The sequence below is a fragment of the Chinchilla lanigera genome, unplaced genomic scaffold (assembly GCF_000276665.1).
Source record: "Chinchilla lanigera isolate Chin_1 unplaced genomic scaffold, ChiLan1.0 scaffold00152, whole genome shotgun sequence".
In the NCBI taxonomy this organism is placed as follows: Eukaryota; Metazoa; Chordata; class Mammalia; order Rodentia; family Chinchillidae; genus Chinchilla; species Chinchilla lanigera.
The window spans coordinates 310,491-326,295 of NW_004955553.1; the positions used below are offsets into that span (position 1 = coordinate 310,491).

Sequence of the window (15,805 nt, forward strand, 5' to 3'; positions counted from 1 at the left end):
TCGCAGCCAGAATGTAACCTTCGGTAAGGTGTGGAGCCAGCCAGATCTCTCTGCAGGGCCCATCAAGAACCCTGGGGCAGTCGGTGTGGACAGAGGGCTACAGCATGGCTGGCTGCAGCTTCCAGGGCCTTACCTGAACAGTGTCTTCCTCTCCTGTCACCCTAGGCTAGGCTGCAGCCCCCAAGGACGCCATTACTCCTACCAGCCTGCCATTCTGTGTCCCAGCCCTGTTCCTTCCCTCCCGGCTACTCCGCCACCCTTCTCTGCCTTAGCAAGTCCCTCATTAGCTCTAATGAGTCTGTCTAGAGACAGAGGAACCTGGGTGACTTTTAATTATGCCTCTAATTGCTTCCCAGGGCGATGAGTGAGGAGCCTAAGTTTCTCTGTAGATGCTCAGGGGAGAAGGGCATGGTTTCCGCCTGAACTCAGTCAAGTGTCCTCAGCCAGCGAGAGCCAGCCCTGCTCAAGCCACGTTCCCTTCCAACAGCCACCCAGGGCCAAGGGAACGTGGGTGTGAGGAAGGGCAGGCATGGAGGCGGAGCTGAGATAGCAGGCAGAGGGGGTCACCCAGTTCCCACGCCTAGGGCAGGCACACCCCAACCTCATTTCCCAAGGCACCGAAGCTTTGCCACACCCAGGAGGGTAGTAGTGAAAAGGGCAGGGGCCTGGACGTTCTAACTCCAGCTCTGATTAACGCTGTGACTTTGGAGGAGGCCTTAGCTTCCCTGTGCATGCATCTTCATCCAGGAGAGGAGGCGGGATACGGAAGGATTCTGCCTCACTGGGCAGCGTAGTCAAACCAAGAACTTGGCAGCCTGAAGTTGATTCTCCAGATCTCAAGGAGAAAGGGGAGAAAAAGAAGGGAAAGAGGCCCATTTGTGCCAGCCCCTCTGAGAGCTGGGTGCATAGTTCAGTCCTGGGTGGCAGATCCTGTGCATGGGAACACTCAGGCCCCTCATTCTGTGCAGCTGTATAAACCCCACATCACGGGAAAGGCGGCTGGAGTCCCACTGCACAGGAGGAAAATGAGGCACCAAGAGGCCCAGTGACAAAGGTCCCCTACTGCTGCTTAGGGGACCCCGAGCCAAAAGGGCCTGTGCAGGAAGGACAGACAAGGCCTTGTCTTTCCGGGAGACAGCCCCAAGGGGCCGACAGAAGCCACTCAAGCCTCTGTGACCACAGGCTGACCACTCCCCACCCTGAAGTAAGTCCCCGAAAAGCAGAGACAGATGCCAGATGTGCTAGAGGGCCTTTTAATGTTTCCTTGCTGCTTTAACAATATCATGAAAAAATACACAGTTTAAAGTCTGGAACTGACCTAGGCGGGTGCCGAGGGCCACTGATGGGGGAGCATAGCCCTGTGATTCCGCCGCTGTGGGAGCTAAGCTTCCGGAAAGAGGAGTACAGGGTTAGGAGCCAGGTTAGTGTCTCAGAGTCAGGGTCCCAGCAGCCCCTGATGGCTGGGACCCCTTGTACTGTAGTTAGTTCTCTCCCCCTCTTCCCTCTGGCTAAGCAGAGGCAGAGGCAGAGGCAGAGGCAGAGGCTGGTCAGCCCATTCCCAGGACAGAAGAATAATCAGCGTCACCCTTGGAGCTCACACCCCAGCTTCTACTCAATCCCCTGAGTCGAGTTACAGGAGGAGCAAAACCTGAATTTCAAAAAAACAACTCTTTAGCATTAAGCATGTTCCAAATATTGCACAGGGTCTATGAATACTTAAAAAATTATCTTTTGTTTACCTGAAATTCAAATTTAATTCAGCCTTCTGGTTTTTGTTTTCTCTTTTTTGCTAAATCTGGCAGCCCTCGGGGCCCTGGCCTCCGCAGTAGGGGAGGGCTGGAGGAAGGAAGGGGCAGTGTGTGTCCCATGCAGGGTGAGGGAGTCGAAACGCAGCCTCCACCCAGGATATATTATTTTTTAATAATAATTTTTCAGAATTCTACACTGGCCTTCTGCAGCTGTCAATAGCATTCTTGAATGCTTCCCCATAGTTCAGGTGGGGCTGGTTTTTTGACACAGGAGCTTCCCAGACTGGAATAAGCTAGCAGTCACTGTCACTTCCAAGAGGAGACTCGGTATAAAGGTTTTCTAAAAGGATTCCGTTCTATTTATTAACACTGTTCCAAATATTGCTCTATAAGGATTTAAACATAATAATAAAGAACAAACACACCCATAGGGCGGGGGCCCCAGCCCTGTTCCTAGTGTCATCTGGGAAGGGGCCCTTCTTGGGAAACCCAAGAAGCCCGGGGCTTTCCTTCCATCTGTCACCATGCTGTCCTCACCCCTGCAAGGGGCTCTGTGTAGTGTCTGGTTCATGGCTGGTGCCCTGCTCCAGTCTATCTCCCAGGCTCAGGCTTCTGGAGCAGGAGCCACAGATGGAGCTGGAGGGAAGGGGAGAGGAGGAAAGGGGAGAGGAGGGGAGGGGAGACCACCCCATTGATCCTGCTGCACACACCCGCTTGGGGCACTCATGGTCACAGCAGGGACACCAGGCAAGAAAGAGGGTAGAGAACCAAATGTCCTGGCCATGGAGTAAGCCGCCTCTGGCTGACCTGCAGTAGTGCCCAAGGCAGGAACTTGGGGCAACATCTGGCATCCATTTGGGGCCAGGCTAGAGAAAGAGGAAGCCAGGAGGAAAACTGATTCCTGCTTAGAGAACACAGCCCGGTCCCCCGCTGCTGTGGAGAACAGATGTGTGAGGAAGGCAATCAACCTGTCTGCACCCAGGCTGGCTCCTCAGGTCCTCTGAGGGCCTTGGGCTCAGCCAGAGCCCCTCATCCATGAGGTCCTAGGCTGCCTCTCACACGGGAAGGTCAAAGGTCACAGTGGGATGGGAGCAGGGAGAAGATGCAGCCCAGAGCTCCAGCTACTTCCTGGCCACCTCACACACGGATCTCATCTTCTTCCTCCTCGTCCATGAAGGAGAACTCCTTGTCGGCCTGCCTTGGGACAGTGGCCTGGGCCCGCTCTGGGCCCCGGAAGGCTGGGCTGCGCTCCTCCAGGACACCTGAGGTGCAGCTGGAAAGGGAACTGCTGTCCCTCGTGGTGTGGCTGCCTACACTGCGGGCTGAGCTGGGGCTGGGGGCTGCCGCCGCTGCCGCCGCTGCCACCCACCCCTCATCCTCCAGAGCGTGGGAAGGCCTCGCCAGGGGAGGGGCTGCCTCTGCCGAAGGGGGAGCCTGGGTGACCCTGTCGGGGTCCTCATCCACGCGGTAACCGCCACCATCCTCCTCGGGGTCCCACTCGTCCTTGTCCATGATGCTGAGGACGTCACCCAGCATGGAGGGCCCCAGGTCGATGTGGAAGGACATGATGGACTCTGCGTGCTTCAGCCCATAGCTGGCCTTGGGCACAATGGGCAGATCTGTCAGGTCCCCAAAGGCCTGCTCGTCGAGAAGGGGGTCTGGGGAGTGGAGGCCCGTGGCCCCATTCCGACGGGGCCCCAGCTCCCCAGCAGCTGCCTCCTCCATGCTGCCTTCCCCAGCCTCCACCTTCTTCACAGGGCTGGAAGACAGGCTCTTGGGCAGTTTGCTGGAGCTCTTCTCTGCAGCCTCTTTCTCGTTGAGCTGCGGCAGGGACATGGCGTTCTTGACAAAGAGTGCCGAGTCCCGAAGGGAGCCCAGCATATCCCTCTGCTCCCGGTCCCCCCGGGTCACCGACTGTGACCGCTTGCTACCTCGGAACTTCCGGGACAGAAGGCTGCGTTTGGAAGAGGAGGAGGAGGCCTGTTCATCCATGGACTCGCCATCAGGCTCGCCTGCCTTGCTGTTGAGGAAGGAGGTGTCCCCAAAGGCGTCCCCAGCCCGGCCCACATGCATGGTATGGCGGAAGTCACCCAGTGGAGCGCTGATCATCTCGGTTGTGAGGTCCACACGGGAACGGCGCTTGGAATGCACCGAGCTGGATACCAGCTGCTTGAGAATTGGCATCTTGCTGGCTGGGAGGGGAGGCAGACCCTCCCGAGGCAGCAGGCAGGTCTGGGATCAGATCTGAAGTCCAAGTCCAGGGGGTGGAGAGGGTGATACCAGGGAGATCACAGGGCTGTAAGCAGAAAACAGGAGGGACAGGGTTAACCAGCTGGCCACTCAGCACCAAAGCCCATCTGCCAAGGGGCTGTCCTTTAAGCCCTGGCCCCCCCCTCCAAAATGAAACAATGTGTAAGAATCCAGCAATCAGTTTATAACACTGCCTATTTCTTCATTCATAAGCTTCGAGAGTGGAGGAGTGGCTCTGCACATCTAGTGAGAGATAGGAAGCAAGAAACACACTTGCCCTAAAACCTGTGAGAAAACCACCTTTCTTCTAAAGGACCAGGCCTCCCCCAGGTGCTCCCCAAATCCTGATGAAGGACGCAAGGGTGCTTCAGTGATTCAAGGCAGTCGGCCTGGAGACTTGCTGAGGTTCCTCCTGCTATCTGACCCCGATCTCTGTGGCGTCAGGGGACATCTCAGCTTGAGTCACAGTCTTCAGTGAGAAGAGAATGACAGGCCGGGCCCAAGGGGAGGGCAACGCTGCCCGGCACTGACAGGAATGTGTGTGGTCTTGCTTTCCTGAATCAGAACTAGGGTGGGGCTGTGGGGACCAACAAAACCAGCTTCCCAGCCTGCCCGCCCCCACTCGGTGTCCCACAAACAAGGATCTCGCTGGGGACAGCTCCAGACAACTCCACGGTGGGTCTCTAAACTCGGGTCTATTAGGGAGACTCTAGATTGGGAAACTCCCTTCCATTTCTCTAATCATTAGTGGTGGAGACAGGCAGAGACCAGACCCTAAATGACTTAGCCCCCTGGGATAAGCCTGAAACCCAGAGGAGGAGGAGGAGAGCCCAGGAGAGCACCGAGATGCCACCTGGGCAGCTCCAGCAAGAGCTAAGCTGAAGTTCAGTGTGGGGCTAACCCTTTCTCTCCAGGGTGCTCTTTTATTTGTTTATTTTTTTTCAGTTTTCAGACAGGCTCTCACTAAGCCCCTAGATTGTCTAGGTTGGGTCAATCTCACAGTGCTACAGCTTGAGCCTCCCAAATGCTGGGATTACAAACATGTGCCCCCATGGCCAGCTTCCAAATGTTAACCTCAGCTGAGCTGGGCAAGGTGGGGAGAGACAGGGAAGAATTTGACAAGCCCGGTGGGTGAGGAGGGGGGTGGGGTCCCCAGGCGCTGCCTCCCTCCCACTCCTGCAGACAGCACAGGTCTCAAGCACCTCCATTCTAGGGCCACGCTGCCCACAGCCAAGTTCAGTCAGGGCACATGGTGCACGTGCTGCTTCCTCACGCTTCCTCGCAGCGGCTCAACTCCGTCTAGCAGTTGCACAGTCTTCAAAGTGCCTGAGAGTCCAATACTGCCCTGCTCTGGCCCCCCAGTTTCTCCCCTTCAACCTCTATCTCAGCACACAGCACAGCTCCAGGACTCCACAGTCAATCCCCTGACCCCCTCAAGTTCCCCTCTCGAACGCTCAGGCAGCCACACTGCTTGTCCGTCAGCAGACACCTAGTTCTCAGGGACAGGCACAAGGGTTGACCTACTCCAAGTGACTTGGCTGGCCCACAGCCACAAAGGACTCCCCTGTGAGACCCTCAGATGACCCTGTAGCAGGGCTAGCACTCCTACCTTCCCAACAGACCCACAAGCAAGATAACTTCCCCTGACCCTACCATCTTGTCAGAGGTACCTCTGGACAGACATTGAATACGCTGACCAGGGTCCCCAACCCTTTCTGCAAAGGGCCAGAGTGCAAATATTTTCATCTTTTTGGCTGACACAATCTTTGTCACGGCTACTTAGCTCAGTCTTCTTACAAGAAAATAGCCAAAGACATGCAAACAGATGGGTGTGGTTGTGTCCCAATAAAACTTTATTTACAGAAAACACAGGTGTTGGCTGGAGAGTATTGTGTGCCAGGTCTGAAACCTTCCACTTACCTGCTCCTAGGTGTGGCCTTTAAATAAACCAGTAAATGCAAAAATAAAACAAAAACAAACTGGCCCATGGTCAAGTTTGCTGATCTTGGATGCCTTAGGAGACCCTCTGGGTCAGCCATCAGTCCCGGGCCCAAACTGGGGGTAAAATTCTCTTTGGTTAAGTTCTCTTTGGCTCTGTGCCAGTCATCTTGGGCATAGAAGAAAATTACAGTGGGTTTCTATGAGATCCCGGAAACTCCTGGTCTCCGCTGCCAGGGCAGGGAGTGAGGCTGCAGCCCAGCTCCCCGAGCACTGGAATCTCACACTGCTGGAAGGGATATCCCGGGCGGTGCTTTCATCCTATGGATAAGAGAGCAGGCTCCCTGGAGCAAAGCAACATAGCGGGGCACCCCAGGGGCAGTGCTGGCCTTGGGCTAATCCCCACTCTGGTGCTGCTTCTGTCCACTCCAGAGCCTTCTCTGGCTTGTGGTGGGCAGCAGCACTGCTCGGTGGCTACTACCAACTGAGTGCCCTCCCCACTGTTGACCAGGGGGACACAGAAAAGGGAGGAGACAGCCTGGCTGCTGCCTAATGTAAAGTCTTGAGCAGTCCTAGAGCAGGTCCTGACACAGTAGATTCTTTGTGTATCTGGAGTGGATGTGGGGGTGCCCTGTGCATATAATGTTCACAGCATCTCTGACCACTATCTGCTAGATGTCAACAGCATCCATACCCATTGTTCCATTATCATCACCTTCAGCAGCAGCAGTACAGGGGAGACATAGGGGATGGAACCCAGGGTCACTGCGCTATACCCTCAACCCTCTTTACATTTTCCAGACAGGGTCTCACTAAGTCACTAAATTGCTCAGGCTGGGCTAAAACTTGTGATACTCCTGCCTCAGCCTCCAAGGGTGGGATTATAGGCCTTTGCCACCATGTCCAGCAACCCAAATGGCCTCAAAACAGCTCAGTGTCCCTGGAGGCAAAACTGGCCCAGTCGGATCCACTGTCCTAGCGTGAGCACACATGTGGACATAGGCACACACCACTGAGCAACAAAAAAGAGGCATGGGGGCGGGCAGCAAGGGTCAGAACTCCGTGAGAGCCTGGTCACCAGACATGGAGTTTCATAAGGGTTTTGATGTAACAGAGGAATCCCCAGACCAGGAAGCTCAGCAAGCACTGTGGTTTCCCAACTGAAGCACTCAGCAAAGAGCAGAAACCACAGCTGCCAGGGCCCATTGAGATGCATGGTCTGGATCCTTGCGGCCACCCAGGGGAACCAAGTATCCAGGCCATCACAGCTGTAGGTCAGGGCGCTCCCCACCACCCCATTAGCTTCCCTTTCCCAGCACAGCTTGGCAGGCAGGGCTGTAAAGGAGGGGGCAGTGAGGACACTCAGTGAGAACGGATATGTGGCATTGCCATACATGTTCTCAGGGACAGGCACAAGGGTTGACTCAACCCTTGTGTACCCTTCCTAGGCCAGCCTGGGATCCCCCAGGACCCTGCTTGGCTCCACACCCCAGAAAGCGGCAAGTCTCTCAGAGCTGTCTGCTTCCTAACCCTCACTCCCGGAGCATGGCATGAGGCTTTGTGGCTTGTGGCTTTTGACAATCACCTTCAATATCCAGCAAAGAAGGGGCCCAAGAGAGGTGGGGTCCAAACGCAACCTCTACTTGTCCCACTATTCCAGTGACAAAGGGTGCTGTGGCACCCAGCAGTCCAGGGTGGGTGTGAGCCTGGGTCTTTGGGGTCCTTGAGTTTGAGCTCAGATGCGACAGGCCAAGCTGTCTGCTGAGGCCGGCAAGAACTCACTCCCTGGGTTGTTCTTAGTCTTTGGTGTCAAAGGCCTGTGTGACGGTGAGTCACCGTAAGCTCCTAACAGAATGACTTGGGGCTGAGGGGATGAACAAGGGGTTAAGAGCAAGGAAGTAATAGGAACCAGAGCTCCAGCCAGAGGCCTGGGCCATCCTGGGGATGCGAGTTCACGGTGAGCTAGTGCCCAGAGAGGATCAGGCCCTAGGAGCTGTGGCTTTGGGAGGAGCATTGCTATGCAATGACTCAGCCTTGGGGAAATAGCTAACAGGCTGCCTGCCTACGACAGCCAGCCACTCCCCACGGCTTCCCCAGTGGGATAGCCCCAACCTACCCCGGAAGTACATCCTGCTTCACTACCGGGAAAGGGAAAGCTTTCCCCAGCTCAGCGGAGCCTCTGGGAGGGCCAAATTCTTCCCCCTTTCAGCCCACTGGCCACAAAACCTTCCCCGAAGGTGGGGAATCCTTTCCTGTGTGGGTCCACACCAACCACGCCCTCAGCTCAGCCCCTGGGAATACAAAGGACAAGCTTTGCCTAGCCCCGTCACCACCCTCCCTGGCAGGGTGCACAGCGAGTGGCACCCCCACCCCCACCGCATTAGCCAGCATAGCAGCCCCTTGACAGCCCAGCAGTGGCCTGTTCCCAGCAGTGTGGCCCAAAGCAGGACGCAGATCTGAGCTGTCCCTTTCACTCTGCAGCTGACCTATGGCTCAACCCAGTACACACATGCCTCAACACCCACTGCCACTGCCAAGGGCAGCCACTCCTGCCACGGGCCCTTCCTGGGTCCTAACTATCCACTGACACCAGCTACAGGTAGTGCAGCTGGACAAAGGGCTTTGGTATATGATGGCTTTAGTCATGGCTCCGATTGGCTGCAGGAGGCTTTGTTTACTCATTACTCATTCATCTGATCACACTTACTGAGACACCCCTCTTACTCCCATCTTTAAGCATATTCAACCCTCCATGTCCCTGGTTACACAGCTGAACATCCAACCAACCACTAATTGAAAATCTTTGGAGAAAAAATAGTATTTATGCTAAGCACGTACAGCCTTTTCTTCTTGTTATTATTCCCTAAATAATGCAGTACAACCATGAACTGACGAGATCGGGCGCGTTCAGGGTGATACGGCCATAGATGATATAACCATGATCTATACACCATCTGCAGGGCAGCAGGTATTATAAGCAACCCAGATACAACTTAAAGTGTATAGGAGGATGCGCTCAGGTTCTATGCCTATGCTGGACCATTTTATATAAGGAACTTGAGCATCTGTGGATGTTGCTATCTGAGGGAGTCCTGGAAGCAGTTCCTCAGGGATACTGAGGGATTGCTGTAGTCTTTCAGGCACTGGAGATAGAAGCGGAAACAAGCCGGGCGTGGTGGTGCACTCCTGTAATCCCAGCACTCGGGAGGCTGAGGCAGGAGGATCCTTGTGAGTTCGAGACCAACCTGGGCTACAAAGTAACCTCAAGGCCAGCCTGAACTGCATAGTGAAACCTTGTCTCAGAAAAACAAAAAACAAAAACAAACAAAAAAAAGAAGCGGAAACAGCACGGTATCTTCCCAGGTACAGGTGAGTATGGGTGATGGGGGTGTGAACCTGTAACTACAACAGTATCTCATAGTCCTCAGCATACTGAGGGAAACGAGGTAACGTGAGGAAGCGTGGGAGGGAGGATGCTAGGGGGGCTGAGCAAGGAGGAGCCAGCACTGCCAACAATGCCAAGTAGGGTCCAGTCAGAGGGAACAGCACATACGGAGGTCCCAAGGTAGGAACAAGTGTGGCATTTCAGGCCTAGAATGAAAACCCACGCGGCCGGGGGAAGGTCACACAGGGCCCTTCCTGCCCGACCAGGTGAGGAGTTGGGAGGTCATTCTGGGTACACAAACCAACAGCCATTTGTAAGCAAAACAGTGAACCGGCTCATGGCTTTAGAAACCCTCAGCCGCTCCTGCCATGGGAGCCAGCGGGGAGGGGAGGCAAGAACTCAGACGGGGGCCTGTGCAGGAGTTTAAGGCAGAGAGGAGGCCACGACAGGGGCGTGGCTATGGAGGGGGGCACAGCAGGACACAGTCAGCGCATGACTTAGTACAGGCGCCACCCAGGGTTGCTGAGGCCCAGAGGAGGAAGAAAAAGGGCAGCACCCAGCGGGTTCCAGGCCTCTGGGCTGCTCTGAGCCCCAGGCATGTAAGAGTGGGTGTCTCTTGCTCTCTGTCATGCTGAAGGCAGCTACGTGTAAGTCTCAGCCTAACATGGGCCACAGCACTCCTTCAGAGTCTGCCAGTTCTGGCTTTTGTCACCAAAGATAGGGCACTTTTTTGGAATGTTCACCAGCCCTTACCCGCAAAGATAAGAAGACCTGCGAAGGCTGACGATTGTTTAAACAGTGTGCAGGACCAGGGCTGAAGGCCGCAGAGTGACGGGAGAGAACTCTGGGTGCTTTGATACACGTGTCATTGTTACATATCCCAGGAGGAATTTCCCGGGGGACTGTGTGTGGGATTTTAGCTGACTTCAGGACTGCTCTGGATCTTTTAGCTCCTTCGTGCGTACTGCCAAAAAGCACTCCTATTTGGAAGGCTGTTTGCAAAGGGGCTAAAATGCCCTATCTGAAGATACTGAACCTTAATAACCACAATTACCGCCGCCCAGAAGCCCAAGATGGGAACATGAAATGTCACTGTTATGACTCTGTTACCATTTACGGATCTGTGTCAAATATCGCCTTAAAATACCTGGGCATGGTGGGATCATACTTTTCAGAGGTGGAAAGACCAAATTAAGGTCACGAATTGGAGTTAGGGCTTAATTCCCACTCCAGGACTCCATTCACTAAAATAGCAACGCACTACCAAAAGTGTGAGGGCATCATATAAAAAATACCTAACACGTAGCTGGGCATAGTGGCGCACGCCGTAATCTCAGCACTCTCAGGAGGCTGAGGCAGCCTGGACAACTTGGTGAGACTATTTCTCTCTTTTTTTTTTTTTTTGGTCTTTTTGAGACAGGGTCTCACTATGCAGTTCAGGCTAGCCTTGAGCTCACTGTGTAGCCCAGGCTGATCTTGAACTCCAATGATTCTCCTGCCTCAGCCTCTTGAGTGCTGGGATTACAGGCATGGGCCACCATGCCCAGCGCAGGTGAGACTATCTCTATCAAAAAAAAAAAAGTGGGGGATGTGAATGAGTGGGAAGGGCCTTGGGCTTAATTCCCATTATCACACCCTAACTTATGCATGTGATGTGTATGCATGAAAGTGTAGTTTTTATAGATCAAATACATGTGTCAATCTAATGTATTAGTAGGTTTTAGTTTTCCTATTTGATTTGTTTTAAAATCAGTATACAGTTAGCCCTCTATATCCACATGTTTTCACGGACTCAATTAATTTCGGATCAAAAATACTTCAGGGGAAAAAAACTGCATTTGTCCTGAACATGTACAGACTTTTCACCCCTGTCATTACTGCTTAAACAATACAGTACAACATCTGTTTACATAGCATTTACAGTGTACTGGATCTTATGAGTAAGCTAGACATGATGTAAAGCATACAGGAGGATATGTATAGGTTATATGCAAATTTCACATTATTTTAGGTAAGGGATTTGAACATCAGTGAATTTTGATATGCTGGGGGTGGGGCAGGCCTGGAATCTGTCCGCATGGATACAACAACCAGTGGATTTAGGGGAGATACTAGGGTTTGTCTTGTCTATACTAGGCAATATTGTATCACTGGGCTACATCCCCAGTACTCACCTCCCCGACCTGCACTCCCCTACATACCTTTTTTAAACAATCTTGTTAAGTTGCCCAGGCTAACCTCAAACTTGCAATCTTGGTATCTCAGCCTCCCAGGTAGCTTGGGATTGTTGTTGTTTGTATTTTTTGGTTTTTTTTTGAGACAGACACCAGTAATATAGTTTATAGGCTGGCCTTGAGCTCACAGTGATCCTCCTGTCTCAGCCTCTTGAGTGGAGACCACTACATCTGGCCCCAGTAGATTTGTGTACCTCAAGGATGGCAAAATGCAGCTCGCACTGTGTCACCGATTTATCCGACCCAGTGCAGCGGCCTCCATAGAGCTGCGGGGCAAGGAAAGGTGACTTGGTCCGAGGTCATAAGCAGCCCCAGAGCACTGGAGCCCAAGTCTGCTGCCCTGCAGTCTAAAGCTCTTCCCCACATAACACTGCATCAGCTCACTGCCAGGTGCCAGCCCAGACCTTCCTGCATCTGTCAACTTTTTGCTCAAAGTAAGAACCAGGAAACAGAAGGAGAAGGACCTTCCCACCAGGCAGGGGGGAAAGTCACGATACCCAGAGCCCAGAGCTGCACAGAGCCCTCACAATCCGGGATAGGCTGGCCTTGGGGCACCCGTAACTATGGCACGGTTTTCTCAGCTGAGTATGCGCAGCAACTTCCACATCTGAAAATTTACCCCTTGGAACTGTGTCAAAGGGGAAAAAAGTCCTGTACGCTGCTACTCACTGAAGCCTTATTCATAGCAGCATGAGCTGGGAAAGAACCTAGTGTTCTGAGCAGTAAGGCGGTGGCGAAGAAAACGGAGCCTTGAACCCAACAGACTGCCATCCAGCCCCAAAAGCTGGGACGCTGCTCACCAAACGGCTTTCGGTGGAGGAAGGAAAAAGGCAGAACACACACATTTACACAGAGCAGTTGCAACTCTACCAACACGCGCTCCTGAATCAGACAGGGACGTCTGACATGACAAAGAGTCATGTTAACGCTCGGGACAAAAACCTGCTGTTTTTTTTTTTTAAGTTCCCTTAATGTGGTGAGGCAATTTTAATAACAATAATAATAAGAATCCCAAAGCATCAAGGGCTTAAGGAAAAGACTTTCATTTCAAAACCAGTTTAAAACTCTAGTTCTCAGGGCTCTGCTGCTGCAACCCACAGCAACAGAGCAAGCAGAGGCTGAGACAGGTCCCCATGCCGACCCGTGCGTGTTCTTATTATCCCTCTCCCTCTCCCGATCCAAAGTCTCTCTCTCTCTCTCTGCCTTCTCCTCCCAAAGCAACCCCGTGCTGGACAAGTTTTTCTTAGACACTTGTTACATGCTCCCATGGTCTGGGAGGACAAACAAGGATATCAAGAACCTCTCCCACACAAGAGAAAGTGCTCCTCAACAGCTGCTTCCTGGGACTTGAGCCGCCTCAGCTGAGCAGGGGACAAGTGATAACAATCACTCCCACCCCAGCGGAGACTGGCCTCAGTCCAGTGACACTCAAGCTCTGAGCTGGAGGCTGGCCTCCCACGCAACAGAGGGATCCTGTCCGAGATATCCTGGGCAGGTGAAGGCTGGCCTTCTGCCACTCCCACAACCCCAGCTCAGCTCACTGGTCACACTGCAAGGTGGCAGAGAAAACAAGAGAGCGTGGAGGTCACTTAAGGGCAAGCAGCACCCTGTGCCCTGGTAACTTACCATGTATACACACAGCCCTTCTGTCAGCAGGCCCCCTTCCCAAGGGCCAGCCACTGTGCTGGAGATATCATAGATGCCACAACCATGCAAGCAGGGTTACAATTATCTCTGTTTTAAAGACAGGGAAACTGAGGCTCTGATAGTGACCCTAGTTCCCTCTAAGACTCTAACAGCTGTTTTTGTTTTGTTTTTTTTTTGAGACAGTCTCACGATGTAGCCCAGGCTGGGCTCATACTCATGGCAACTCTCCTGCCTCAGCCTCCCAAGTACTGGGATTACAGGCATGCACCACACTCAGCCCTCTCACAGACGCTAAATGGTGTGCTATGAGCCTGCTGCTGGCAGGCCTTGGAGTGCATGTTTTTCGGCAGGAGGTGAGGCTGTCTATCTGGCCTGTGCAAATTTCCGTGGCTAAGAATGTGTGTGCGGAAGGATGGGGTCGGTGGGCTCAAGGAGGCTGTTTAAGAAAGGCCCTCGAAACTAGGACTCACTTTATGACTTCCTCCACTAGAGGTCTGCCCCGAGAATGGCTGCATTTGCAGCATGCTCCAATGGGACCCTCTGGATATTCTTTTTTTTGTTTGTTTTTTTGGTTTTTCTCCAGTACCGGGAACCGAACTCACGACCTTGCGCTTGCCAGGCAGGCGCTTTGCCGCTGAGCTAAATCCCCAGCCCCCCCTCTGGATATTCTGATGGAGCACTAGCCACAGTAGCCAGGACGCACTCTCCCAGTGTACTCAGGGATGGGGTCCCCACAAACAAGGGCCTGCTGAAGAGTTTCTCCTGTCTGTGCTGCTCTATCTTCATTCTATGGTCTTTCCTAGATGCAGCTCCCAAGGAGGAAGATGGAACCCTCAGCCACCCTGGCTCTGATAACCTCCAAACTGCCGCTTACCACCCATCCTGCGGGCCAGTCAGTCCAGGTCAGCTCCCGCCCAGACACACTAGCCAAACCCCCTTTCCTAGGAACAAACACACTGCTTCCGTGGTTCCTTCCTGGAAGGGAAAGTGAATGAGGCCCCAGATGTCAGTACATTTTCCACAGCTGCAAGGCGACACACATCCGCCAGGTATCCCTGCTCAGGAAAAAGGGAGGATACTGGGGGCGGGGGGGTACAGGGTGGTGGGGAGAATCAATCAGAGCAGGGCTCCCATGAGCTCTGCAAGGAAGAAAGCAATAGTCCAGGCAGGAATTTCTCTACTGTGTTCACTGCTACACTGTCCAACTGGGTGGCCACCAACTCCATGTGGCTCCTCAATGGTTGAAATGTGGCAGGGCAAACTGTGAGGTGCTAAATATACAATAGTCTGTTAGGCTAGGCACGGTGGTACACATCTGTAATCTCAGCACCTGGGAGGCTGAGGCAGGAGAATTGCTGTGAGTTCAAGGTCAGCCTGAACTGCATAATGAAACCTTGTCTCAAAAAGACAAAAGTAGTATGTTGAGAATGTAAACTATCAAAATATTTTATATTAATTACACGTTAAAATTAGATTGTGAATATATCAGTCTAAATAAAATGTTCATTTTGCCAGTTTTTCTTTGTTACTTTTTAAAAAGCTTTTTGAGATGGATGTGGTTGTATCCCCCTATAATCTCAGTGTTTGAGAGGCTCAGTTCCAAGCCAGTTTGGGCTACATAGTGAGACTCTGTCTCAAAAACGAAAAAATGTAGCAATATAAATTATGTGTTCCAGTGGCTTTAGGCAGTTCTGTCATTATACCAAGCAGTACTTTCCACTGTACGGGATAAAGCCAACTATTGTTCCTTTGGATGAAAGTATTCACCTGCTAACAAGTTATGCAACATTGTTTGTGAAATTAAGTCTCAATGCTTTAAACTTCACATCCAGCAAGTCTCTGATAAACACTAAATTGTTTCAGTCTTTGGTTAAAACTCTGTATCTGTCTATTCAGCTAAATATCTCCTGTATCTCCCGTTCCCTTACTATTTCCTGCGGATTCTTGAATAAATTACTTTGTTTCTTACGGTTATTTTATTTTTCAAAAGGCTTTGCCAAACTTCAGCGCAAAAAACCCAAGCTGGTTTCTAAGAGCAACATCAATGGTTATATTCTTCCACTGAGCTGAAAATAACAAAAACATGACCTTCCCTCCAAGCTTGTAATTTGCATTTGTTTAACAACTAATGAGGGTGAGCATTTTACTAAAATGTGCTTTTTGTCATCTTTTTTTTTTTCTTGTGAACTGTTTGGTCAAGCTATTTATTACACTGGAAGGCAGCGGCTTCACCTTTTTCTATGGCTTTGTATCGCTTCTTTATTTAACCTACTCAAAATTTTGACTGTCATGTTTTTCAAATATATCTGCAAATTTATCATATGTCTGTTTACATTATGGTGATTTCATTGCTTTCTTTTCCATGGTTAAATCTGCCTTATAGTTTCTGGCTTTAGTGACTTTTCCTAGCCCTTGTTTTTTTCCCTAAATCTACAATTCAGTAGATTTAAAAACAATCAATAACACACACACACACACACACACACACACACACACACCCTCAGACTAGAAGGAAATACCCCAAAGTAGCCATGTCTATGACTTATAAAATACTGCATTAGCTGGTTGTGGTGGTGTATGCCTGTAATGCCAGCACTTGGAAG

The 15,805-nt window shown here is 51.9% G+C and overlaps 2 protein-coding genes across 7 annotated transcripts in view; one reads left to right on the plus strand and one right to left on the minus strand.

The window, feature by feature from the left end:
• LOC102003809 (chromosome unknown open reading frame, human C17orf80) overlaps window positions 1-15,805 on the plus strand; it is a 77,237-nt gene that overhangs the window by 59,121 nt on the left and 2,311 nt on the right. For all 3 annotated transcript variants that reach the window (XM_013508614.1, XM_013508619.1, XM_005412222.2), the window contains exon 5: window positions 14,006-14,104. In XM_013508614.1, coding sequence (XP_013364068.1) covers window positions 14,006-14,104 — 99 coding nt within the window. The remainder of the gene's footprint in view (window positions 1-14,005; window positions 14,105-15,805) is intronic.
• Cdc42ep4 (CDC42 effector protein (Rho GTPase binding) 4) overlaps window positions 1,235-15,805 on the minus strand; it is a 23,401-nt gene continuing 8,830 nt past the window's right edge. For all 4 annotated transcript variants that reach the window (XM_005412220.2, XM_005412217.2, XM_005412219.2 and 1 more), the window contains exon 2: window positions 1,235-4,044. In XM_005412220.2, coding sequence (XP_005412277.1) covers window positions 2,886-3,932 — 1,047 coding nt within the window. In that variant the 5' untranslated portion in view covers window positions 3,933-4,044 and the 3' untranslated portion in view covers window positions 1,235-2,885. The remainder of the gene's footprint in view (window positions 4,045-15,805) is intronic.